Raw genomic sequence first — 25,539 nt, 5'->3', positions numbered from 1 at the left:
TTATAAACCTAGACCTGGTTCCTCAGAAAGGCAATGAGTTCCAGCCCTACATCTCACTGTCTTGGAATTAAAACTATCTCGGTCGAAAGCCAGACATATTGTTCAGCAGAAGAAGGAAATCAAGTAAATTGTGTATTCATGGTCTTAATTGAATTCTCAGGCTTATTACTCCATATTGCTCAATGCATCAAGCCTGGATTTAAAATTGATATGTGGGTTTTAAATTGGTGTATAAATATCCATTTTCCTTCATAACCGCTAAAGATGGTCAGTTCTCATTATCACATAAGAAATTGGTGAGAAAAAAAATGATATTTTTCTTCATATCTGGTGTGTGACAGATTTAACTGCACGTGACACATTTAACTACACGTGACTTCGTGGTTTAACCCCCTGACTACCATGATGATTACCAAAACAGGCAAACTCTTAATGTCTGCCATTTATGATGTTGTTTTAGGATGTGAAACAGGCCATGAAGAAGTTTTACATACTTGCCACATTGTGAAAAGTTTGGTTTCGTCCAAATAAACAAACAATACAGTAATGAGAATGCTAAATTAGAATGCCACCGCATAATCTACTTATCTTTCAAGAATTTGAGCACATTAAACTCACCTGCTTTCATTCCTTTGTGCTAGTTTTGTCCTTTTTCTCAATTCCTAATGACTCACGAATCTTAAATGGGCTTTTATAGACCTAACAATCTTTCATAAAGTCACTGTTGTTGTTGTTTTAAAGATTTTATTGGGGAATATTGGGGAACAATGTGTTTCTCCAGGGCCCATCAGCTCCAAGTCTTGTCCTTCAGTCTAGTTGTGGAGGGCGCAGCTCAGCTCCAAGTCAGTTGCCATTTTCAATCTTTGGTTGCAGGGGGCGCAGCCCACCATCCCATTTGGGAATTGAACCGGCAACCTTGTTGATGAGAACTCATGCTCTAACCAACTGAGCCATCCAGCGGCCCTCACTGTTGGTTTTAATCATAGTATTAAATACTAGGAAATGACAAATTCATGATTTATCTTCTTAAAAGAAAATGTAATTTATTGCTGTTTCTTATTTCCAGTCTCTTATACTTCTGTTTTCAAGATGATCCAAAAGGAAACATAGCTGTGCAGAGATTGATTTATCTTCCTCCTTAAAGCACTGAGATAAGTCCTTGAATGTCACTTGGGGCATTTATGAGATATTTACTTTGGCTAAACAACGAATGCTACTTCAGTGATTACTGTTAGTTCATACACCGGCAAGCATATCACACCGAGAGCACTGAACAAACACTCGGGATGAGTCCGTGCCTCGTGGCTTTGGGAGTTTGGTTTTGACCGGGAAGTGCCCTAGGCTTTGGCCATGCAGTGGCACGAAACCTCCTACCCGCGGTTCTTCGTCCTCGTGCCGGGCCCGTGGAAACGGGGCACTGAGTGGAACAGGGCAGAGTCGGCGCGGTGAGCGTTTCTGGATGCTCGGGGACCCTAGGCAAGCGGGGCTATTTTTGAAGCCGGTGAGCTCCGCGGCCCCGGCCGCCTGCCTGGGGCCGGTCCCTCCCCCGGGCGGGCCCGCGGGGGTTAAGCGGCGGCGCGCGGGCGCCGAGCTCCGCCCCCACTCGCCGCACCTGGCGCTCCGCAGACCGTGGCCGCGGCGCTGGATGCTGAGGGGATTGGCGGAGCGCGGGAGGGGAGAGAATGTGACAAGTGCCGGCTCGGGCGGCCGCCGCGGGGAGGCCACGCGCACCTGTCCCTGTCCGTCTCGCCGCCCGCGGCCGCTCGGACGCGCGCACCGCCGCCCCCCGCCCGCCCTCCGAGCGCCGCGTGCGCCGCGAACATGACTTCTGCCTTCAAGCTGGATTTCCTCCCGGACATGATGGTTGAGGGCCGCCTGCTAGTTCCCGACCGAATGTGAGTGGGGCCCCGGGGGAACGTGGGGCCGCGAGGGCGCTCTCCCCGCGCCCCCGGCCGGGCGGCCGCCTCCGAGTCGCCTTCCCGGAGCCCCGAGAAGGGCGAGGCGCGCGCGGCGGCTCCTCCGCCCGGGGCACCGCGGGTGGCGGCTGCGGACCAGCCGCCTCCCGTGGGCTTCCGAGCCGGCGCTGGACCTGGGGAGGAGGGAGAGTGTCCTGACGTGCGGAGCGGCGCGGGGACAGGGATCGGGGCCAGCGGTACGCGAGCGGGGACCGGGGACCAGCGAGCGGGAACCGGGCGAGGAGCGGCCAGCGGGGCGCGGCGGCCCGGGGTGGGGTGGGGTGCGCGCGTGCACGCTGCTGTCATTGGAAATGCCGGGCTGATGGAGCTGTCTTGGCCCATTTAACAACCCGGTGTTACCAAATGAAGCCGCTCATCTGACTTTCCATTTGCAAAGATTCCTTTCCTACGGTTCGGAGAGTGGAAGGAGAGAAGAGGAAGAAGAAGAAAAGGGAGGGGGGATACAAAGCATTAAAATAGCCAGGTGTGCTCTACTGCAGAAATGAATGGTGATTTTTACGTAATCGTGGTGGTTCTGTCTGATATGCAGCCGATAATTTAATAATTGATGTGCTTCTGGATGTTTTACATGTCGTCAAACTAGGGTGAGAGTTTATTGGGAGTAGAGAGCTGGGATTCCTGAGGAAAGGGAAGTATGCCTCATTTTTATCTGGCTCGTTAGTGTTGATAGGAAAGTTTCTCTTACCAACTCAGGCATTTTCACCTCGGTAGGATCTGCTTGTTTGTCAGACGTGTTGTGAAAAGAAAACCCGAAGAGAGAAAAGGGATTGCCAGAAGTGGGTCTGAAAGGGCTGTGTCCATTTTAGACATGGTAGATGTGAAACTCTCAATTACCAGGCAAGAAATCTGGTAGTGAATTGAGGCTACAATTAATCTGGTGAAAAGCACTGCTGTCCTTGGTAAGAGTCCACATAAAATGTTTCCTGTTCTGCGCATTGTAAGACTTAACATCCGTATTCTTTCTGGCCCGTTACTGTACTTTGCAATTTTCATGCCATTCTGAGCTTTATGATCCATTTACCTGGCAACTAACTTTCCCCTACGGTGCTAGATTCCTTTTTTCCTGTGTTAAATGTTACGAGTTTGTGATTCTTGAGAAATTCCGCAGTGGCCAATTATTTGGGCCCCTAGGATTTTTTTTTTTTTTTAATTGGGGAGGATAGAATCTGTTAAATTCGAATTGTCCTTTCAGTGGGTATTAAGAATATTAACTTGTTTTACACGCAATAAGGTTCATTGTCTCAACTAAGATGATCAGATAACATCAATTTAAAATATTAGGTTTCCTTTGGGCAGCTTTCTCGGAGAAATTAATGTTGGTTAGTAGCACTCCCATGGTATTTGTTTAAAAGATCTCTGTCCTGCCCCCCGTAAAAGATATATCTGTAAAGATATATAATACATGTTTGCACATTAGCTATTGAAAGTTTGGTGTGTTTCCTTGTCTCTAGAGGAGTGTGGGGCTGAACTGAAGGATTGGCTTGGTCGTGGTTTTCAGTTTATGGTCACCTGCTATATAAGTGGCCATAATATATCTAGCTAATGAATGCTCTGTGGATTTAAAGTGTTAGCGACCTCTGAGAGATGCTGCCTCTTGTCCGTTAAATTATGATTTATGAAAGTTTAGTTTGTCCTTTTCATTAGGTGGATGAATGTGACTTGTTCCAACTATTTGCTCTGAATAGAGCCTTTGTATTTTAACCACGGACTATCATAAAAATCCTAATATAATTTCTACCCCCACTTCTCCTCTGGATGTTAGTTTTTTCCAAATGATCTCCTTTGAAATCAAACTCAAATTGTTTTCACTGTCAACTATTGCTTAACTGAACTTTTTTTAAAGAGAAGATAAATAGAGGATTTGTAAATGATATTTTTATTCTTTGTTCCCAAGATAACTATTCTGTGTCTCCTTATCCCAGAGAATACTGTAGCATGTTTTCCAAAAAGAGTTTGTAATTAACTCACATTGGAGATGATCTTTGGGGAATAGAGAGGGATGTGGGAGGGCAAACGGAAAGGTTGAAAATGCTTGAAACCCACCTAGCAGTGTTTTGGATCGCCTCATGCATACAGTTGAGAAGATAGCTGTGCAGATTTATTGTTTCCCGGACTGGTTGTTGTGTACGGTATATTGCCATTTGCATTAAATTGCAGTCGGCTAGATATTGGCCTATTCTTAAAAGGAACTCACAGCATAGGGACTTTTCTGGTGTTGACTTTTTAAATCAATAGAGCATATTTTCAATGGCCTTTTCCCACAAGAATATATTAGATAAGTTTGAAAGATGTAGTAATATGTTTGAGTCCTCAAGGCAGATGAACCAATAGCTTTGGAGATGAGTTATTACGCTTACTGGCCCCACAAACCATCCAGGGTAAAAAGCCCAGGTCATTCAGGGCTCTGGGGAGGTGTGGAATTGTTAGGACACATGCTTCAGTCTTGGGGTTTTAAATATTTACTATCAAAACTAAGTGGAAACGCACCTTTTAAATCATCTTAACTATTAAAGTTTTGTTCTCTTTGTGTTACTATAGAATATCATTTTGTAATGAAGTATGATGAAAAGAAAATAGGAATTTTATGTTAAAAATTTTATTAACATTAAAAAAATCTGTTTTAAACTGGGGCAGCTGGTTTTGGATTGGGGTTGGGGGTGAGGTGTTCCTTCCTTTGGTTTACCTTTTCAGTCATATATATGCATTTAGGGTTTTTTTTGTCTTTTTAAACAAAAAAGTCCAAACAAAGTTATCTGGAAATGAGGAAGTACAGGTGGAAAAAATATCTGTAAATGCATCTGCAAAAGTATTAGTTCAGATTTGTAGTGTTAGAATAAGATACTGAGAAGAAGCTACCAGTAAATTAAAATGAAATCTTGTTTTTTTCACATTCGGCAAATAACCTTATTGAAAACAAGAAAAGTCATCCTGAGTATAAATTCAACTTCGTGAATTCCCCTCTTTGTGTTCATGAAGTCCTCCCAAGTTAACTAGAAAAATGTCTATCAATGTCTAATTGGATTGAAAGGTGATTCTAGGGACATCATTTATAAAGGTGAAAGGAGCTTTAGAGACCATCTCATCAGACCTTGTTTTATAGATTAAGAAACTACGCAGGGGGCAATGTGATCAGTCTAAGAAGGCAACAGAATTATTGCTTTCTCCCTCCCACCCCCCAGTATGGCAAAAGTGTGAGTCATTAATTGTCTGCTATGTGCCAAGACACTTTAGTTACACTCTCTCTAACCTTCACAATAGATCTGCAGGGTGGTTATTATACCCATTTTAGAGGTGATGCTTAAAGAGGTTGCGTACTTGCCAGGAAGTCAGGAAATGGCAAAGCTGTGGTAGGCTTGTGTGTTATAGAAACACATGTTCCCATGTTAATGGGAAGGAAGAGAGAGCCGTGAACTGAGCATGACCTAGGTTTTTGTCAAAAAACCAAAGTGGTGCCACATGAGAATGATTGAGCACTATAGGAAATACATACATATCACCTTTTAAGATTTGACTCTGATTTGATGCAAATTTACACTGTTTTTCCTTATGTCAGTTAACTAAAGAAAATATATTTTATTTAAAACTATGTCGATCAAATATATGGTGATGGAAGGAGAACTGACTCTGGGTGGTGAACACACAATGGGATTTATAGATGATGTAATACAGAATTATACACCTGAAATCTGTGTAACTTTACTAACAATTGTCACCCCAATAAACCTTAATTTAAAAAAATGAATAAAATAAAAATATTTCGGGGTTTACAAAGTACCAGAAAGATACTCAAAAGCAGTGGGTCTCTTTTTTTTTTTTTTTAAGATGGCATTTATATTGTTTTTGGAAAATGCCATTACACTTAATAAAATACAGTGATAACAGATTTATCACCTGACTCCATGACGGTCATGAGAGGAAATTAAAATGAAGAGACACTAAAAGAAAGGGCTGTGCATATTGTTCTTTAAGGAAATTTAAAATATATATTTTCAGGTGGGATTTCTCAGTTAATACTGCATATTTTAGTATCAGCTGCTTCCTGAGACCCAAAACTCATCCCTTGTTGGCATTTTAGAACACTAATGTTATCTTTGATCTGGGTTAGAGGTATTATTTTAATTGGTAAGTCTTGCTATTTAATTGTAATTTTCTAGATTGAAATTACTTTGGCATCTGTTGATGAGACGCAATGAACTGGGGGGAACAAGAACCTTGCAGAACAAGATAAAAAGGAGATAGGATTTTCAGATATGAACCTAGTAATTAAGATTTCATGGGATCGTTTCGAATGTTTTCCACCTCAGTGTTTTTCCCTCCAACTGTTATAATGACAGTATATTTGGCCTCTGATAAAAGACTGCAATCTCCCCCCCACACACACACTTTTAACACAAATCCCCAAACTTTAATTTCTCTTTATCCCTTCCTTGTGGTTTTGTTTCTTACAAGGTAACACTCATTTACTTCTCATAAAAAGACAGGTAATGTTTTGGCATGCAAAGTAATCTGATCAATTGTCAGACAACCTGCACACAATATGATCTGGCTACTGTGCCAGAATTCGGGTTGTGTTCCTACTGCAGGCTTATATGTAGACTCCGGACACCAACTATCAATGGGGGTCTGATGACGCTGTAGTGAATTAAAAACAAACCTCACAACTGTGAAACAACACTGTAAACATCCCTTCTCTTATTTGCATTTCAATGAAAACTTAATATTTTCAGTGCGTTGCAAGGAGCTGAATAAATAAGTCCTTGATGTGTGGCACTTCCTCTGCTGAACTTCACCCAGTCTTAAAGTGTTTTTTCCAGTTTAGAGTGTTCATGTCAAAGGGTTTTGTTTTTCCGGGGGAGGGTCCCATGTTGCTTTTTGTTTGCCCATTAGGACACCACAAAGGAGTTAGCGAGCTCTCGGTGTAATATGTGTTCTAGAAAACTGCAGAGGGGAGCGTGGGAATGTTCACATGGTTTCCAGTTCAGCACCTACACGTGCCCATGTCTTCCTGTCTGTCTCCACTGTCAGGGAGGGACTGGTAATGTCACAAAGCCAGCATCCGCGGTGTGCTACTTGTGTAGCAGTGCAGAAAATGTATTTTTATTTTTTCCTCAAGAAAAAGCTCGTGCTAAATCTAAGCGAAATGGAGCCGTGCACTCCTGGAAAAACCTTTGTGGGAAACAAACTAATAGCGCAGTAAATGTGATGTTCTCAGGTAGTTGTCAAATAATGATTCCCCTTCAGCGTCATCGCTGTTTAATTGTGCCATCCAATATCCTCCTGCCCCGAATGTGGATGTGAACGGATGGGAACCTGGGTCTTCTCCTGGGAATCCCTTTTTCATTTGCTGAGAGCTTTCGATTCCTAGTGGACTTTGAAAGGAAAGGGGGGAACATTGAGGGAGATTTTGGGACGCCTCTCCCTTCCCATTTGTTCTAAATAACAACAGAAAGTGACTCCTCCCACTAGTTTTATCGAAATGCAATTCCAGTTCCACTGTTGAAATGCCCTGTGAGCATGTTTGAGATTTCCACTTTCACTCTGACACCCAGAGCTTTCCAAACAGTCTGTTTTATGAACTGCAGGTTGTGTATTATGTTCAGATACTGAGACTGATGCTTTCAGATCAGCTGATAATTTCAAATGGAACGCTAATAAATATGTAATCATGTGGCTCTCAAAATGACAGATGAGTACAAATTCGGTTTTTGGTTAAATTTTAATTACTCCTTTGAATGAATGCCTCAGAGCTAAGTTGCCAGCACATTATTAGATCCATTTTTTTTTTCCTCCCGAAGGTTTATGTAAATTAAGTTTAGGCTGCATTTAGACTAAAATACCATTTCGGTTTATTATTCTGGACTTTTCTACCAGACTCATATGGCCTTTTACTTAAGGTCAGATTATAAATAAAGAAATCTATTCTGAAGAGATCTCAGTTCAATGATTTGTGCTTTCCTTCTGTAAGAATCGTACAGAAAGACGACCGATTCATGGGAGCCCTTGATAGGAATAGCACTTTTAAAATGGGTCACGTGGAACGTTTTGATTTTAAACATTAATAATGAAAGAAGTCAACGAGGTTTTTATCTTCATTGAAACTGTTTGTGGCTATCTCTGTCATAACCATGGAATTCAAGTTCCCACAACCCACCAGCTGCTTTGTCTGACATTTATAGGCTCAAATAGGACTGAAGATTTTTCTACTTTCACGGTGGATGGCGGTGACTCACTCCTCAGAGAGAATGCAGTTAATTTCAGCTGATGGATTTGACATTTTGACATAATTTTTGGACAGCTTGAAACAAATGGTGTTTGAGTACCATAGGAGTGAATAGTTCTTCCGCTTCCGTAGTGGGGTCAGAATTCTGTAATGTGCTGAAAGGCTCACTCTCCATGCTTTTTCTTAGAGAAAGTTCATAGCTTGGTTTAGGCTCATTAAATTTTAAGGAATTCTATATTCTTTTCCATGAATTATGTCTTTGTTACTCCTACTCTCCCCCTGTAGCAGGAAAGTTGTACTACATTCATCTGATGCCAATAAAAGCACTTGGTCCTTTAGGCCAAAAGAGCCAAATATTTTGTTATTCACTTGGCTGGGGTCAAAAGGCATAAAATGTGTGTGTGTGTGTGTGTGTGTGTGTGTACACATGTATACATACATACGTATATATGTGAAAAAATATATGAAAAACTACCTTATTGGACATAATTCTTAAAATATCTTCCATTTAATAGTCTTTGGCTAATTAAAGTTATGAAAATTATTGCACAATGCAACGTGTTTATAAATAGATTATTACCTTCATAAACTGAAAAAATTAAAAATTCAGAAAGCTTTAACATGTTAACCAAAGATGTACCTCAGAGTAGTGACACTGCTACTGTGTTTCCCTGAAAATAAGACCTAGCCAGATCATCAGCGTCTTTTGGAGCAAAAATTAATATAAGACCCCGTCTTATTTTACTATAAGACTGGGTATAATATAATATAATACTGGGTCTTATATTAATTTTTGTTCCAAAAGACGCATTAGAACTGATTCCGACTAGGTCTTATTTTCGGGGGGTCATGGTAGCTGTAGGTCACAGGACTATGTTTGGACACTTTGGCCCAGAAAACCAGAGTATCTTCCAATAAAGGTGATGAAAGAATTTCGCTCTGATGATGCTTCATAACTTACTAGATGAGAAGCTGAGACCCTTCCCCGTTTAGCAGCCCTTTCTATCCTAGCGACCCAGGGGCCCCTTCCTTTTCACAGTTGCAATTGAGATATTGCTACTATCAAGATCTTTTAGGTTTAGAGTAGGAAGAAAGAAAGGCTCCTCACAGAAACATCTGGACAGTAGACTCTAAATCAATATTTTCTTGGGGAGACCCAGCTGGTCCTGGTCAGACCAAATTCCTGGCTGCTGCCACGTGGTATGTGACCCATGTATTACTCCATAGCTTCCGGTCACTGTTGAAAGAAGCCCTTACGATTGTGATTCTACCTAATGGGCATCCAGCACATAAACTGAACGCTTAGAAAGGCTCAAGCTACAGGAGACTGATAGACCTACAAGGAGTTAACTGGGGTAAACCAACTCACACACGCATACACTCTCACACCCACTTGTCACACAGGTGAACAAATGCAGGTTGAACTTGGACGCATCACGTTCTCCTTGAACACTCTTAGAGGAATAATAAAAGGGAAAGGTGCTATGTAAAAGCGTAAGGAAGGGCAGCTTCAGGTAGAGGACGCACGTCTCTCTAGTGAAGCTGCTGTGTTTTCTTCTTCCCGCCTGATTCTTTGCAGCCCATCCTAGGTTCCTTCAGCTTATGGACACTACAGCTATTTCTGAGGTTTTCTTTCTGCTTTTCTTGTGTTTTTCCTCATTTGTATCTTTTCAGTTCTTTGTCTCTTCTCCAAGCAGAAATGGGCTTCTCTAAGCTCATTTTATTATCCCTTTTCCGAACGGTTTCCTAAATTTCAAGAGAAGGGGCCACATGTGTCCACGAGCCAGGTCTGAGAATTGGAGCCTGGAGTGGAGAGCGGGTCAGCACTGCTCGGTCATCCCGGGTAGTGATTCCACTGGAGCAGCTGCGTGTTTCTGTGCACAAAACTGTATTTTGATTTCCTACATGATGGAAGGGGTGTGGCGTTTTCTGGTGGAGCATCAGGGTAGCACATTTCAGAGTGATTAGCTCCATGGATGTCGTCGTCGTGGCCAGCTATATTTGGCGCTGCTGCAGCTGTGTTTGCTTGCACGAAATTGTCACCAGGAGGCCTCCAACTGCAATTATTCCCCTCCGTCCATGCTGGTGACATCTTTCCTCGTGACTCCCATTGTCCACCCAGCCATCTTTCCCGGGGGTCAGGATTGAAAGGCCACACACGAGTCCTTTGAAAAGCCTGAGCGCTGCTGGTTGACACTCTGGCAGCTGTATCGCAAAGTGATTTCTTAATATGAAGTCATCTTTATTTTACATCATAATGCTCCCTGTCAGGATTCTTCTTTCTTTTCCCCAAAAAGCCCAGATTTTCCTGGGTCTTTTTTTCCCTCCTCTTCACTTACTCTTAGATGTCAAAAAGGCACCTCCAACATCTCCTATAGGCAGTATTGCTTCCTTTTCTCTGGGACTAGAACACTCGGAGCACATTACTTCTGGTTCTTAGACGTATCTTACAACACCCTGCGCTGGAGAGGAGAGCGAGGCAGAGTACTTCCTCATAATTGAGCACTCGCCACAGAATTTACTTTCCTCTCAGGAAGAATTTCGGAAACATTTTTTCTTCGTACAGCAACCATTTTAAGTCCATTGGCTGTTGGGTAGGTTTTAATTTGGGGTTAGAAATAAGGTCCTCTTGCATTGTTTCTGCTTGTCAGGGACCCTCACCTGCCTCGGGGTCTGCTTGTCTGTAGTAGCAGGATGGAACCCCTGGGAATTTAGCTCTAGGGTCTCCCCAGCAGTGGCTTGGAAGGTGGTTCCTCACGGCTAAACATCCTTCGCTCAGCAGCCTCCTCGTGTATTCTCTTGGCTTGGCTTCTGTGCCCCTTCAAGGCTCAGGTGACTTGTCAAGATACCTCATTGAGAAAATAAGGATAATAAGATACGCTTCTTACCTGTCCCACAGTGATATTGTGAAGCTAATGCCGGGAAAGGAATGACAACCTAAATATTTTATACTTTCACGGTACTTCAAACTGACCACAAGTTCACCTGCATTTCCTGGGAGAATCAAATACAGTGGAACTTCATTACAACTGGCCAGCTAATGTTTCCTCCCTCAGAACATTGATGCTTTATAAAACCTCAGCCGCGGACCCATAAAGCAGTATTGCTCCCATATAAACTTTCAGAAAATGCTCCGTCCCCAGGACAACATTAAGAAGATGGATTTTTTTTTCTCTCTCCTCTTTCTGCACAATGATTGAGAAAGACAGTGCAGTTGGTAGTCCAACCGTGAACTTGTGGTCAGACCTTCCATTCTGGAATGGGGTGAAGCAGAAAGCATTATCTCCATCCAGCATGCCCAGATGCGTGTTCTGAAAAAGTCCATCTCTAACCAGCTGAAATGGATTTTGATTTTCTTGTGGGGTGAGCGTGAGCCGCACAGTGTGAAGGCTGGCTCTCGCGTGATGGGACCGCGAACCCTGCAGAAAGGCAGCCATTAAGAAAACAATTTTGATGACATGAATATGGTGGGGGGTAGTGTAGGTCCCACAGCCTGGTGGCCTCCTCAGGTGCGCAGGCCACCAACTGCCTGGAGAACAAAGGAGGAGGACAGCGTCTGCAGGAGGAAATGGTTTGGGAAAGGAACCTGTGACTGTTGCCCGAAGAGGTGGCACAGTGGGTTGAAGGTGTGTATCCAGGCAGTGCCCAGCTGTGGATGCATCCTAGTTATTCTGGTCACGTGCTTTCCTAAGCAGGCACTTGTTTCTGCTGACATGGCTGACAGGGTCCTTGAAACCTCCGAGACTAGAGCCACCACAGCTAGTGTGAATATTGGCTCCTCACCTTCTAAGTCACTTGGTTCGTTAAGATTAGGCACGATCAGATTCAGCTGGGAAGCTTAAAGCCTGGGCTGAGGCACTTCCTCCGTGGCGGGCCAGGAAAACACTCAGCACCCACGTGTCGTCTCCGAGAAACTCTCCAGGCCTTGTATGTGACCTCCAAACCCACCTCCCATAACACACCGCTTTGCACTAGGGAGAGCCAGGGACGTCCCCAAAGGCAGTGGGAACTTGGGGCGTGGCTGAGATGACTGCCGTTTCTGCGAAATCGAGCACTTAGCAGGACCTTGAGAGGAGGCTTGTCACACAGATGCTACAGATGTTTCCGGACAAATTAATTGGTGCTTTCTAATCAGCACTTTGTATCTTCTCAGTTGAAGAAGTCTAACGTTACAGGCAGACTTTCGGTTGGGCCAAGATTTTGTGTGCAGTTATTATACAAAAGTGACTAAAACAGGGCTGTTGTCAGCCTCAGAAGCTACATGATGGCCTTTATCTTGCCTCTATGTCTTGTTTTTCAGGTCTTTTCAGAACGTGATACTTTTGATTCAGATTGATTTCTAGTTGTATGTTCAATAAAGTGATGTATGCCCAGAAGCCCCAAAAAAAGGTTTCTAGCATCAACAAAACTGTAATTCATTGACAACCAAATACTTTGTTGCATGTGTGTTTCTCCTGCTTCTGATAACTAACATTTTAAAGGATGCTGCTTTCCTGTAGGTACATTTCCTGAAAACTTTTATAATATTAGCTATTCTTCCTTTATGACATACTGTGGGACAGCTGTTAGGCTAAGGGATTTATATCAATTACAGTAATTTTCAGAAACATTTTGCAACATAAATTGCATTCCTATTTTGCAAGTGGGGAAACTGAGGTTCTGGAAGGCGGAAGGTAGCACAGGATGCTGGAACCTGTACCTGTCTCTGTTCCTTTGCAAAGCCTGAGGTCTTTCTGTTGTGCCACCTCGCAGGTTGGCCCCGGAGGTTGCTTGTGAGTCTTTTGAGGGATTCTAAGAGCCTTCTAAGGCCACCAACAGGTTGGAATTGTAGGTATGTTGGGGAATTGGCAGCTGAATATGTGGATTTCAGTGTGAAATATAGTTTCTTAGGTCGGACCTAATCATCTGCTTTTTATGTTCTCTTTCACATAAATTGCTTTTTCATGATTTTATTTCATAACCAGACCAATCTGGGAATAGAAGGCAAAGGTGTTATAAAGATGTCCGTAGAACGGGGTGCCATAGCGATGTGATATCAGGGTCCCCTAATGCCTGACGCAGATCCTCACTCACTGAGGAGGTAAGGAAGCAATCAGTATTGAATGTGAAGATGAATCCCTAGTCTTCATTTAAGATAACTGTATATTTTGTGAAGAGGTTTCTTCTGAGGATTTCATTAGAAACCTGGCATTCCCTCCACTTACTTCCAAGATCTTGGCTTTTGCAGCTGACGTAGGTGACCACTTGGCCTTTCTCGGGGACCCATCTATCCATAGCCTTTGTGTGAATTAGCAAAAGGCTTTCAGATGACATGGAGTCCCCACTGTCCCCCTCAGTTGGTGACTATGCAGTGTCCTTTCTAGAGTCACATGCAGATTTACCTCCTTTTTCATAAGTGAGCAGATAAGTAGGCAATAGAATAAGTGCGTCTCTGAGCAAGATGATACATGGATTTAACGTGATCGACAGTTGTGACCAACTCAGGGACAGTACCTGGTCCATTTCAAGTGTCAGCACACTTTTGAGCTCTCCATAGCTTTTCGCTCCAGTGCATAATGGATTTTCAGCAAGTCACAGATATTTACTTCATGTGTAGATGCCCAATGGAAAGGAAGAGATACTGGAAAGTTAGAGTAGAATTCATGCATGGGCTGGGTTCACCCACAAAGCATTTCGACCAAATATTAACTTGTCGAAATGCCTTTACTCTTGGCAGGAGACAAGCGTTGTAACCTAAGAGGATGTGATTTGAGTGGAGTTTTCATGCCCTGTGTGCTTATTGTATTCTTGCTACTGATGCAAACATTATCTATAATTACATTTTCAAGTGACTGAAAATTGCAGGCTTTGTTGAACAAAAATACAGCCAAAGAATGGAATGTATATCCACTCCACCCTCATTATAAGGCTTTCAGAAATCAGACTATAAGGCCCAATACCACGGCTCTCAACTACGCAATAGCAACTCCATTCTCTGATGTTTGAACACTTTGTCGAAATGCTGGCTTCTCAATGATGATCATGTAATTGGAGGAAGATGCTGTTATTCTTTCAGCACTTTGTTCGCTCCATTGTCAACTCAGTCACAGTGGCACCTCCTCCCACAAATCCTCTTCTTTCCAGGATGTAAGACAAGAAACCACAATTTGATTTAGATCCAAGCATGATGGACCCTGTTGAGAGAGTTGGTTGAGATACAGACACTGTTGCCTTTTGGGGGCAGATATGATTATGTCCTTATGACAGTGTGTTGTCTTGATAATGCCTTGCCTCCCACCTAGGGTACAATTAAAAACTTATATACTTGTGTGTGTGTGTGTGTGTGTGTGTGTGTGTGTATAGTTCCTGTAGGGACCTACTACAAGACGGGCTTTTCCCTTGGTCTTAGAGCCTGGCTGTGGGACAAGGAAAACATCATTCTGGCCAATTTTGCTCTTCTAGACACAAGATCCTATTTCTAATTCCAGCAAGAGCTTAAACCACTTGGAATTTTAAAAAGGGAATCTGTCATGTTATACCTTAGTATTTTGCTCATCGCTGATTAGCATCTTAAAATCCGGGGAACCCATGAAATAGAATACGCTCCTTGGTTTTGGATGGAAAGCAAATGGGGGAGAGAAGTGATAATGATATTGTTATTCTGTTTCTAATGTATTAAAATGGTCATAGGTGAAGGTTCACAATGTTACAACTCACTCTCCAGGCCGTAGTAGAGGTTAACTCCCTGAAAAACTAAAGCAAGATCATTGTGATGCTTTAATCCAAAGCAGAAGCAGAACCTTATTGACTAAGGTGACTCAGAAAACCCACAAATCCCAGATTCAACAGAGTCCTGCCTGCCCTGACAGGTAGGACAACATGTCAGCAGACAAAGAAGTGTTGATTGGGTCATAATTAAATTGTGAACAGTCAAAATCTATTTAGGTGTATAGGTATCTAGTGAATTGGATGTGTGTGTGTGTGTGTGTGTGTGTGTGTGTGTGTGTAGTGTTACCTTTTCTAACATAAATTCTAAACTCAAGTTGGGTTTGGAGCAGACCACTTTATACTGCAATGTGAAAGTTAACAACTCTTCAGCATTTGTAACATTCATAGAGCTGAAAGTAGATACCTTTGGCGTCCCAAGTAAAACGGGTTCTATGTAGTATAACACATCAACAAGGTTGTGGGTTGTATTTGTTTTGTGTTGTTTTTTTTTTTTTTTTTCATGTTTTAAATGTAAATGGATGATTGCAGCTCATGAAGCAAGGTCTCTGTAGTGAAAATTCTGAGACATAGCCAGTCTCCATAATGTAATTGCCCAATTGTGAGGTATAAATAAATGAGGGCAACTTAATTTGTGTGTTTCATAAATTCCCTCTGTGAATTACAAATACTCTCTCTTCTGTTCAGAGAACTTTTATGACAGGTTATATGTTTATGTCTCTAAGTGCCTGAGCTTTTGATAGCTTGGATTCTTAACCAATCAGCAATTCACTTTAAGAAATGTAATTAGCCGAGAAACAAAGTAAATTAGCGTTTAAAGTTATCTAATTCTTGGTGTTTCTTGTTTGCGTCTGCAATAACAATGGATTCCACCGTGGTAAAGTAAATGCAGCTCAAGTCCGAAAGCACATGGCAGTCGTACTACAGATTCAGTAGTTAAAAGTAAGTGGAACCGCGGAGGAGTTTAGGATTTACGAGTCACAACTGAACTGTTATTTGGCTGAATCGATCCATTCTTTTGTTGTCATGTGGAAATCACCTCAACATTTGTTCCTTTTTTGTTTTTTCACTCTACAATGCCTGCCAGTGAACAAGGGTTGCAGCTTACGTTGAGCATCTTTCGCAATGCGAATATTTAAAGTATCATGGTCGTTGCCTGTTCCAGGTGTTACAAAATGGTATAAAGTGCTACCAATACTCCCTAAGTTAAACATTCGTCACTCTGAGTTTTAGTCTGTCACTGTTGACTGTCTCCTTCTTTGGGGAAACACAGGTTACAATGAAGGATCTGCATTGTTGTGTCATTTTGGGCTAATAAAGGATTTTCTTGTTTAAACAAGAATGTAATTGTTCCATCTTTCTAAATACCTTCATTCTTTATCCTGTACTGTACATTGGATGAAGTGTATATTACAATATTGCCTCATCCCTTTTTTTTTTTTTTTTTTTTTTTAGCTATATCGTGGTCCTTGCTAGTTCCTTTAAAATAGCATTTCGTGTGTTCTTTTTTATGAGAACACAGTGGAGGAAACATAATTTCTGAGTAGAAAGGTGCGTATTCATTAACAGTTTTATGATGTTGGCCCTTTGGATTGTAGAATCCAGGTAGCTTGAGACATGGGAGGAAATCAACATTGATTGAAACAAGTAATAATGCAGTTCTTTTCCATCTAAAACTACAAGAGGAGCAATGCCCTAATCCAGTAGGTCAGATTGGATCTGGTGTGATCCACAGAATTGATTGGGCAAGCAAAGAAATCTAGATTTTTATCTAGTCTACCCCTTTGCTCCCTGGACTTTTAGATGAGTTTGTTCGTTTATACGCGATCTAGAATCTTGAGGACAAATAGGCACAGAGGGTGAAAAAAAGATGATGGGATAGCAGCCACTTGATTAGCATCACAGATATGACCCCAGGCTCCTTTTCTTGGTATTCAAGATACCGTATGTATGTGTCCTGGTTTGCTGGGAGACTCCCCATTCATACCTATCATCCTGGCATCCTCATTAATAGTGTCTCCCTTTTACTCTAAAAAGTGTCCCAGTTTGGATGTTAAATTCTGTGGTCCCCCTTCGGGTGTCTGATCCTGTATCACTGCCTTTCTTAAATATAAATGTGTTAGCCAATTTATAAAAGTCTATGCGTAGGACTAACCCACACCTTTCCACAAACATGGTTACCCATTCTTTTAAACATTCAGGAAAAGCAATTTCTAGCCTCTTTCTCTGAGCCATCCCCTTACCTAAGCCTCATAAATAGAAAAGTTACTCAAAATTTAACAGAAGTTTATTTGGTGCTTCTAATGTGTTAGCACCCCCCTGGGCACTCTGGGATGTGCTGTCTCATTAACTTACGTTTCTTTCTGATCTAAATGTCTTGTGCTACAAATCCCTATCCACAGCTTCGTATGAGCACCCTTCCCCCAGCACGTGGTTTCAGTGATGGACCCTGAGATGAGACCTTCAGGTCAACCTTTCTGTTCAGTTCCATTACATTCTGACGTAACTTTTCCCCATTCTGGAACGCTCACACAGGAAGTTCCGTTACTTGCATTAACCTTCACCTGGAGCATGACTAGAGCCAGAAAATGATCTGGCGATACAGCCTTTGTTCTCACACTGCCCTTTGTGAAACAGTCACCAAAGAGCCCAGCTAAGGTAGAAGCACCAGGGTGCCCAGATCGATTTTTGAATTTTAATCTCTGGGCTACTTTGGCACTCCTCCGTCATCATTGCTCTTTCTCATCCAGTGCTGGAGTTTCAGAGGATTGGTAAAATATGTCTCTAAACCCAATTTCCTGATTTTTACATTTATACCCAGCTGTTTGTTATTTTAGTGCAGCCATCAGCATCTGAGACTCAGCGGACCATGTAATACTCAGCTGTAACCAGATGTAACGCTTCTGCTCCCTAAATGTTTCCATTAGAAGCTTAAACAGGCAGGCTATAGGCTGCTGATACCCACACTGCCCCCATTAATTTACCCTCTGGAGCTACACACATTCTGCTTGGCAATTGTATCTCCTGACAAACAAGCCCAGCAATGTTTGCAATCTCCATCCCTGGTAGTAATAGTGATGCTGTATGTATCAAGTGTGTCTGCACTGATAGGTGCAGCTAATTCAGACCGTGGGCAGCTGTCTGATCTACATGCGTAAAGCAAGTTGGTACTTGAGGAACATCAGCCAGGATTCACACCACACTTTGGCTTAGATTAAAATACATCCATAAACTAGTCTCTTGAACAGAGCACTTCTTAGGAAAAGTAACTTTAGAATCATTTCAGTCGACAGTCAAACCTTGTTTCTAATTTGCATGTATTATTCAAATCTGCGTTTCCTTTTGTATTGGTGTGATGTATCTTTGTTTAGAGGCTACAGCTTCAACTAAATTTAATTACTTCCCTTCAAGGCTTTAAATTGAGGGCAGCGTCTATTAATTGCTAATTACTTTCCCCTGCCATTTACACAGCAAAGGTACAGTTACTAATTGAAGGTCTCTTCTGTACAATGACAAGAGGCTTCTTCAGTCTCAATATTTACCTTTCTTTGGGGACTGATTTTTATTTCTCTAATCTTACCTTTATTAAACATAAAAGTAGACATTCCAATGATATGTTGGCCATTCCTGTGATCCAACATTGTTATAGAGCTGGAGAAAATAAATGGAAATCATATTTGGCTCTGTATCGCCATCTGGTGGTGTCCTAAGACCAATTTCTATTGGGAAAATGGCAGCCCTGGGTCTATTTCTGTGCTAGTTTTACCCCACAGCCTCTCTGGGAATTTAAAGTCAGCTTCGATCCTTACTGGTGGCTGATAGAAGCATCAGTATGGCCGGTGCTTTTAATGTCATTGAGTATCCAAGGCATGTCTTCTAGATGTTTGATCATTTTGACTGTCTCCTTGAAATTCCTCCCTTGGCTTCTGTGTCGTGTGAGTCTTTTTGCTTTTCTCTTTCTTCTTGTCTCTCACCCTCCATCTCTGAACACCCAGTTCTTCCTGCCTCCTGACTGGGGGCATCTTGCATTAGTCATTCTTTGGCTCTCAGCTTGTTCCTCTCAACCTTCCCTTTCTAGCAAGCTTACATCCTCAAGCACCCTCTCTAGTCTGATGTGGTGGGGTTGGGGGGAGGGAGGGAAGCTATGTCTCACATTTGAGCTGTTATTTCTGTCTGAATGTGTTTCTGCCTCAGTAGCCTGGGCTCAGAACCAATCATGGAAGATGATGGGTGGCGCCTGTCCACTCAGCGATGGCGACTTCCCAAGTGCTCTTGGTTTGCCCACAGTCCCATTTCAACAAGTTATTAAGAGCATTAGGCATCCCATGAAGGGTTCTGTAATTTCCAGAGAGAACAGTAAGAGTTGTTTCTGCATTTACTTATTAGACTCAGTTTTTCACAAGATGAAGTTACTCCCCAGCCCAGCTTGGGCTATTTCATTTCTTCCTGCCAGTTCAGTCTCCACTTGGAAATAGGTTTGCTGGTAAATACTTGGCCTTTGTGTTGTGATGTACTTCTGTTCCACAGTGCTAAAACTTTTAATTTTAAAGCATCTTAAAGGTGTAAAGAGCAAGAAAGAACCAGGACACAGGTTGAATGAATGAACAGTGGCAAAGTGAAAAGCTTTAGATCCTTCGGTACTGGGAAGCTTGGGTTTTATAGCAAAACCAAAGTCATTTGTGTCTGTGGTTTGTATTGGGTTTTACCTACAGTGCCTAGAACTTCAGATAGGTGGCCATGTTAAATTACAAATCTACCATCTCCGATAGTAATAATGGGCCGAGCAGCCAAAGTCTGTATGGGCAATGCTGTGTGACCCTCTGTCCTTGGAGGTGGCCGCCTCTGGGAGGACCAAGCCACATCAGCAAGGGTGGGCACAAGACGGGGTCCTGGGGGGACGTTTCAGTCTCATTTGAGAAATGACTCCCCTCTTCCCCACCTGTATCCCGGCTCCTCCTTATGGAGACCTCTTGCATAGTCTCTGGCCTATCTTGGTAAGAGAAAAATGCTTCTTTTCTTAGAAAGACCCTACCTAAGGTGGCTTGCATTGTTATGACATTGCCAAACTGCTGTGCTCATTAAGTGATTGATACAGGACAGTTGTTGATTTAGGCAAGGTGTGAAAATAATCCTATTATAAAGTGACCACTATTCTACCAAAATGCATTACAAGAGTAGTAGTTATTGAGCTGGGACAGTAGGAATTCTGTCAGGACTTCTGTGATCAGTCAAATATGATGCAGTACACAGCTCTACGAATGAATTCTGGAGTGAAACAAGGAATATCCACTGCAGCACAATTTTGTACATATTACACATATACATTTACATGTCATACGTAAATTACAAATGGAAGTGGGATAAAACACTCTTTCTCAAGGATTGTGATTTTAAGATGTGCTGTAACCTTTGTATAAATACCCCACATAAAACTATTTTAATATTTGGAACCCCATATATGGGTTTGAGATCATGCTAATTATTTTAAATTATACTGGTTGGGTTCATTTTTATTAAAACGTTTCTGGCAGCAGTAAAACTTACTTATTAAACATGATTTTGAAATTAAAAATGGAAACCTTTACAAAGTCTTTGAAAGGAAGGCGGGAGAGGACCTTCGTAGGAGGCCAAGTGCCTCATCTCCTCATTCAGTCCCCACCCCTACCCTAAGCCGGGTGCCCCTGAGCCCTCACGGAATCCTGTCCACACACCGTGTCTCCCCCCCCCCCCATGACGTTACCGTGTGATGGCAGCATCCTGAGTGCGTTCAGTCTCTCCTGGTAGACTGACTGCAGAACCCCGAGAGCAGAGACCTTCAAACCGCAGCACCTAGTATCCCCCATGGCACAGAGCAGGTGCAGGCACGTTAACCCGAATGAAAGAAGAGGAACGGTTGAGAACTAACGTTGCTATTAATAGTATTGAAATGAACTGAGCAGATTCTCCCAGAGCCCCTGCCATGCCCAGGACACAGCACCTGAGCCCCAGGGGCATGAGGCTGCCATCGGGGCTTCCCGAAGTCCTCGGGTTCAGACCCGGGGGCAGGGAGCGCTAGCCACCAACCTCCGTGCTCCAGCAATGGCCTTAATTACTGACCTCAAGGGACAGTACTGTGTTGTGCCTTCTTTGTCTGTGCACGTGCTTTCTTCCTCGCATAAACTTTATAAGCTTCAAAATGGGCACTGCTGAAGAAACAATTTCGAGTCACAGGCTTTTTTTTAAAGCTTTATTTAAAGCCGCTCCATGGAAGAGAAATGTTACGTGCTTCATAACTTTGGTCATTGAGGTAGGAACTTACAGATCAGTTTGGGGGCCTAGTTTCGTTATAAAATAAGGGATAATTATATAGTTATTACATTTTACACTTTTATGCCTGTGCACCTGGAGGAGACCATCTGTCCAAACCATTCAGGTATGCAGATGAATATATATATATATTTTAATTCCTGCTGACTTTGGGATGTAGGACGTGTGGGGTGGGGGCTGGGGCAGAGAGGACAGTAGTATCATCTCCGTTACATTTCATCAAGCTCATATTATGTCACCTCTAAGAAAGGATTTCAGAAACATCCTAGGGACTGAGAAGAACAAAATGTGTCGACAGGCTGTATTCAAACTATTACAAATTGATTTTTAATTGAAGACTTCTCATTTTTAGGGAGTTCAGTGTCTCTCACGAAAATGGTAAATTTTTTTAAAAAGTATAATTTTCATGTCCTTGACAATGGGACCACATGATTCTAAGGGAAACTGAGACAGGAGAAAGTGAAAGGATTGCCATGCCACTGTGAGGCAGAAGGAAAGGGCAGCTTTCATGCATATGACCGCGTGGTCACCACGGTCTCCATGTGGAGTTCCTCCAATAATAGGGAGAGTGCAAAAGAAGCATTAACAAGACTAGACACGGTGGTGGAGGAGAAACAAAATAGGTTCTCTGTTATGTAAACACCGACTTCTGTTTAGTGCTTGATAAGATCTAGTCCGCTGTAGTAGATTTTCACATCTGATAAAGTGCATCATATAATAAAAGTAACAATAGTTTACTGAAACTTTGAAGATATAGTTTGTGTGGAACTTTAATTACGGAGCAATAAAACTCTGAGCTACCAAGCTAAACCCAATTTATGGTATATTTCCTGTGTAGTAACGTATTTTGTTGGAGGTTTTTGTCATTCTGGTCTGGTTGGTCCATCCCTTTTCCCAGTATAATAACTAAATAATCTTTAGTTATTTCTTGGTTCAGCAAATATTTATTAAATACCTGCCTGTGTGTCAGTTAACCAGTCTTGCTGCTGGGAAAATCCTGCATCTCTTTCACAGAAAAGATAAATTTTCACTTCCCTCCTATCTTGTGAGTTTTCCTCTTCCAAACATTTCACCTTGTGCCTTTCAGAGTTTTCCATGACCCAGCTGTATCATGGCTGTTGTTTAGCTCCATGTCTGTGATAGGTTGTTATGTTCTTCTGACTTCCTGTCACTAACTGTCTTAATCCATTCAGGCTGCTATAACGAAATCCCCCGACTGGGCAGCTTATATAACACATTTATTTCACACGGTTCTGGAGGCTGCGGTGTCCAAGGTCAAGGTGCCTGCAGATTTGGTCCTTGGTCAGGGACCAAGGACCCTTCCTGGCTTGCACACAACTGCCTTTTGACTGTGCTGTCACATGGCACAGAGAAGACACTCTGGTCACTCTGCCTCTTCTTCTAAGGGTGCTAATCCCATCATTGGGGCCCTCCCCACATGACCTCATCTCACCCTAATCCCCTCCCAAAGGCCCCACCTCCCAAATACCATCACTTTGGGGGTTAGGGTTTCAACATATGAATTGGGGTGGGGGTGAGGGGGACACAAACATTCCATCCATAACAAGTAATGAGAGATACTCCCAAGACATGGAAACAGACCCCTTGGGAGAGTTGGAGGAGCCGCAGTCCATACTCTGAAGTGGGATGGAGTTGGGAAGGTGGCCGTGGAGCATCAGGCCCCAGGAGCTGTAAACACTGGTTACGGTCAACACGCATTCGTTGGGGTTTCCCTTTCAGACCGGAGCAGGGGCGTCCGAAAGCCACGCCAGAGCAGGCCCCGCGCCTCTTGTTTCAGGAGGCTGAGAAAATAACATGAAAATTGCAGATATAGATGGCCTCGCAATCGTAAGACTACATATTAGAAATGGGACTTGTATTTCTTAGTTTTCTTGACACATTTTTAATTTCTGCTCAATCAAGTTTCACAAACTTTTCTCATCTGGTTTTTTGGACCATTTTCTTGAGAAGAGTACCTTATGTAAAGTGATTTCTCTGGGCTTTTTCCATGTTGTTTACCCCATGGGATCTCTGTAACCCTTCCATCAGAACATAGCAGTAATCCCTTTGGAATGGAATGCATCCTGGAGAGTTTACAGTATGTAAGCTGATATATTTGTTCACAGTTCTGTTACTATATATATAAAAAGAATTCTGTCAGGATTATTTGGATTTTCATATATTTGGCCCAGACCTGGCTCTAGCTTTCTGTGATTAGTCCCATTATCCTGTATCTGGAATTTACTAAAATTAATTATATTATGATGGACTCACTGGGGACACAGTTACTGGTACACAGTTAGCAATGGGTAGAGTCAGGATAAACTAGAATGTTTGTGATGAACTATTTTTGCATCATCAGAATTTCATTAAATGAAATGAAAAGGAAAGCTGGGGGCTTAGTACTATGCTGATCCATCCGGAAATTACCAGGAGGTTGGTTTTCTGTTGGAAAAAAAGAAATTTTATATTTATGCCCTTTTCTTTCATATTTCTGTTTTTATTCCATAGTAGACTATATTTAATCCAGAGCTTTTTAAAGCCTGTAAGCATTGATGTAAGTTGAACGACATTAAACTGGGCACTCAAAGGTTCAAGTTCTTTGCAAGCAAGGGTCATAGTCAAGGTGGAAATGAGAACACGACTGGCAGGCACCATGGCCGTCCCAGCACACAGATGGTTTTATAGTCCCTCTTGCCTCAGAAGAGGCACATTGAGGTTTCTCCTAACAACACATTTCCACCTGGCGTTCTTTTCTTTTTATCGTAGTAGCTATGACTGGCTCTCTCTCCCCCCCCCATATTTTATGTGACAAAGATATAATTCATGTACCATCGTAGTCGCCCCTATGAAGTATGCAGTTCAGTGGATTTTAGTTATTCACAATTGTGCAGCCATCATCACTATTTTCAGAACACTTTCATCACCCCCAAAAGAAAGTCCATACACCCCAGCTTAGTTGTCACCTCCCAGTACCCCCTCCCAGTCTGCTGTCCCCTGGGCAACCACTCCTCTATCTTCTGTGTCTAGGATTTGCCTATTCCATATAGTTCACGTAAATGCAGTCGTACAATATGTAGACCTTGGTGACTGGCTTCTCTCGTGTGGCATGTTTTCAAGGTCCATCATGTTACAGCATGTCTCTGTATTTCATTCCGTATATGGCTGAATATTATTCCATTGTATATCTGTACCCCAATTTGTTTATTTGTTCCTCAGTTGACGGCCATTTGGGTTGTTTGGGCTGTTATGAATAATGCTACTATGAACATTTATGTACAAGTGTTTGTGTGCACATATATTTTTAGTCCTCTTGAGTATATACTTGGGAGTGGAATTGCTGGGTCGTGCGATAATTCTGTGTTTAACTTTTGGACGGATTGCCAAAGCATTTTCCAAAGTGACCGCACCGTTTGACCTTGCTACCACTTCTATGGTTAGGGTTCTGGTTTCTCCACAGCCTGTGGACACTTACGATGGTCTGTTGCAGTATCATTGTTAGATATGTTTATTTTGGAGATGAAAAGGGTAGGATATCAAAGCTGCACCCAGAGTGTCACAGGAAGGGTGTCTCCTGATCATACCCACCATTCTTTCCGCCACATTGTTTCAAGGAAAACTGGGTGAGAAAATTGTGACAAAATAATTGTTCTGGAACTACCTATTTTTCTTTCCCCATCATAAGAATAAAGCCTGTTTTGTGTCTCTAATCTCAAACTTTCTTTCTCAACACCAAGCTTAATCGCCAGCCGCTTGCTCCTGTCTTCACTTGGGTGATTATGAGTCATCTCAGAGTTGACTGTCCTAAACCAAACTCTTGGTCTCCTCTTGTCCCCATCTCACTAGATGGTACCCAGCCGCTCTGGCCAAAAAAACAAGCTGATTTTTATTTCTCTTCCTCTCCTCCTCCACCTGCAGCCCATCAGAAACTCCTGCTGTTCTGTGCATCCCGCAGTCTCTCCTCTTCAGGCCACCTCTTTCTCACCACCCCGACCCAGCCACAGCCACCTTGCTGGGCATCGTCCCCCTGGCCTTCAGACCATGCCAGTCCCCTGCTCACACACCCCTTCCCCCCAGTGGCTTTCTTTCACACCTAGAAAGAAATCCCAGGTGCTTGCACTGTCCTGAGCCCTGGCTGCCCTACTGCGCTCATCCCCATCCCCCGCCATTTTCTGCTGACTCCGCTCTCAGCGCCGTGGCTCCTTTGCTCTCTGAAGACGCCAGAGTCTTGTCCGTCAGGCACTTTGCACCGTTGTCCCCTCCCTCCTGACCCCTCTCCCCCCAGACGCCCTCCCTTCCTGGAAGTGTCTACTTGGAATGTCACCTTATCAG

The 25,539-nt window shown here is 42.8% G+C and overlaps 1 protein-coding gene across 23 annotated transcripts in view; it reads left to right on the top strand.

The window, feature by feature from the left end:
* The window catches only part of CELF2 (CUGBP Elav-like family member 2), a 786,847-nt gene that overhangs the window by 487,548 nt on the left and 273,760 nt on the right, over window positions 1-25,539 (top strand). For 2 of the 23 annotated variants that reach the window (XM_019738193.2, XM_019738191.2), the window contains exon 1: window positions 1,588-1,895. The exons of 18 other annotated variants lie outside the window; for them this stretch is intronic. In XM_019738193.2, the coding sequence (XP_019593752.1) occupies window positions 1,822-1,895 (74 nt within the window). In that variant the 5' untranslated portion in view covers window positions 1,588-1,821. Of the gene's footprint in view, window positions 1-1,578; window positions 1,896-25,539 lie in introns of those variants that run through there. 3 more of the 23 variants (XM_074325006.1, XM_074324999.1, XM_074324998.1) reach the window with 3 other exon arrangements.

The sequence above is a fragment of the Rhinolophus sinicus genome, linkage group LG02 (assembly GCF_036562045.2).
Source record: "Rhinolophus sinicus isolate RSC01 linkage group LG02, ASM3656204v1, whole genome shotgun sequence".
NCBI classification, from domain to species: domain Eukaryota; kingdom Metazoa; phylum Chordata; class Mammalia; order Chiroptera; family Rhinolophidae; genus Rhinolophus; species Rhinolophus sinicus.
The sequence above is the reverse complement of the archived record's forward strand: the minus strand, read 5'-3'. Positions and strand labels throughout refer to the sequence as shown.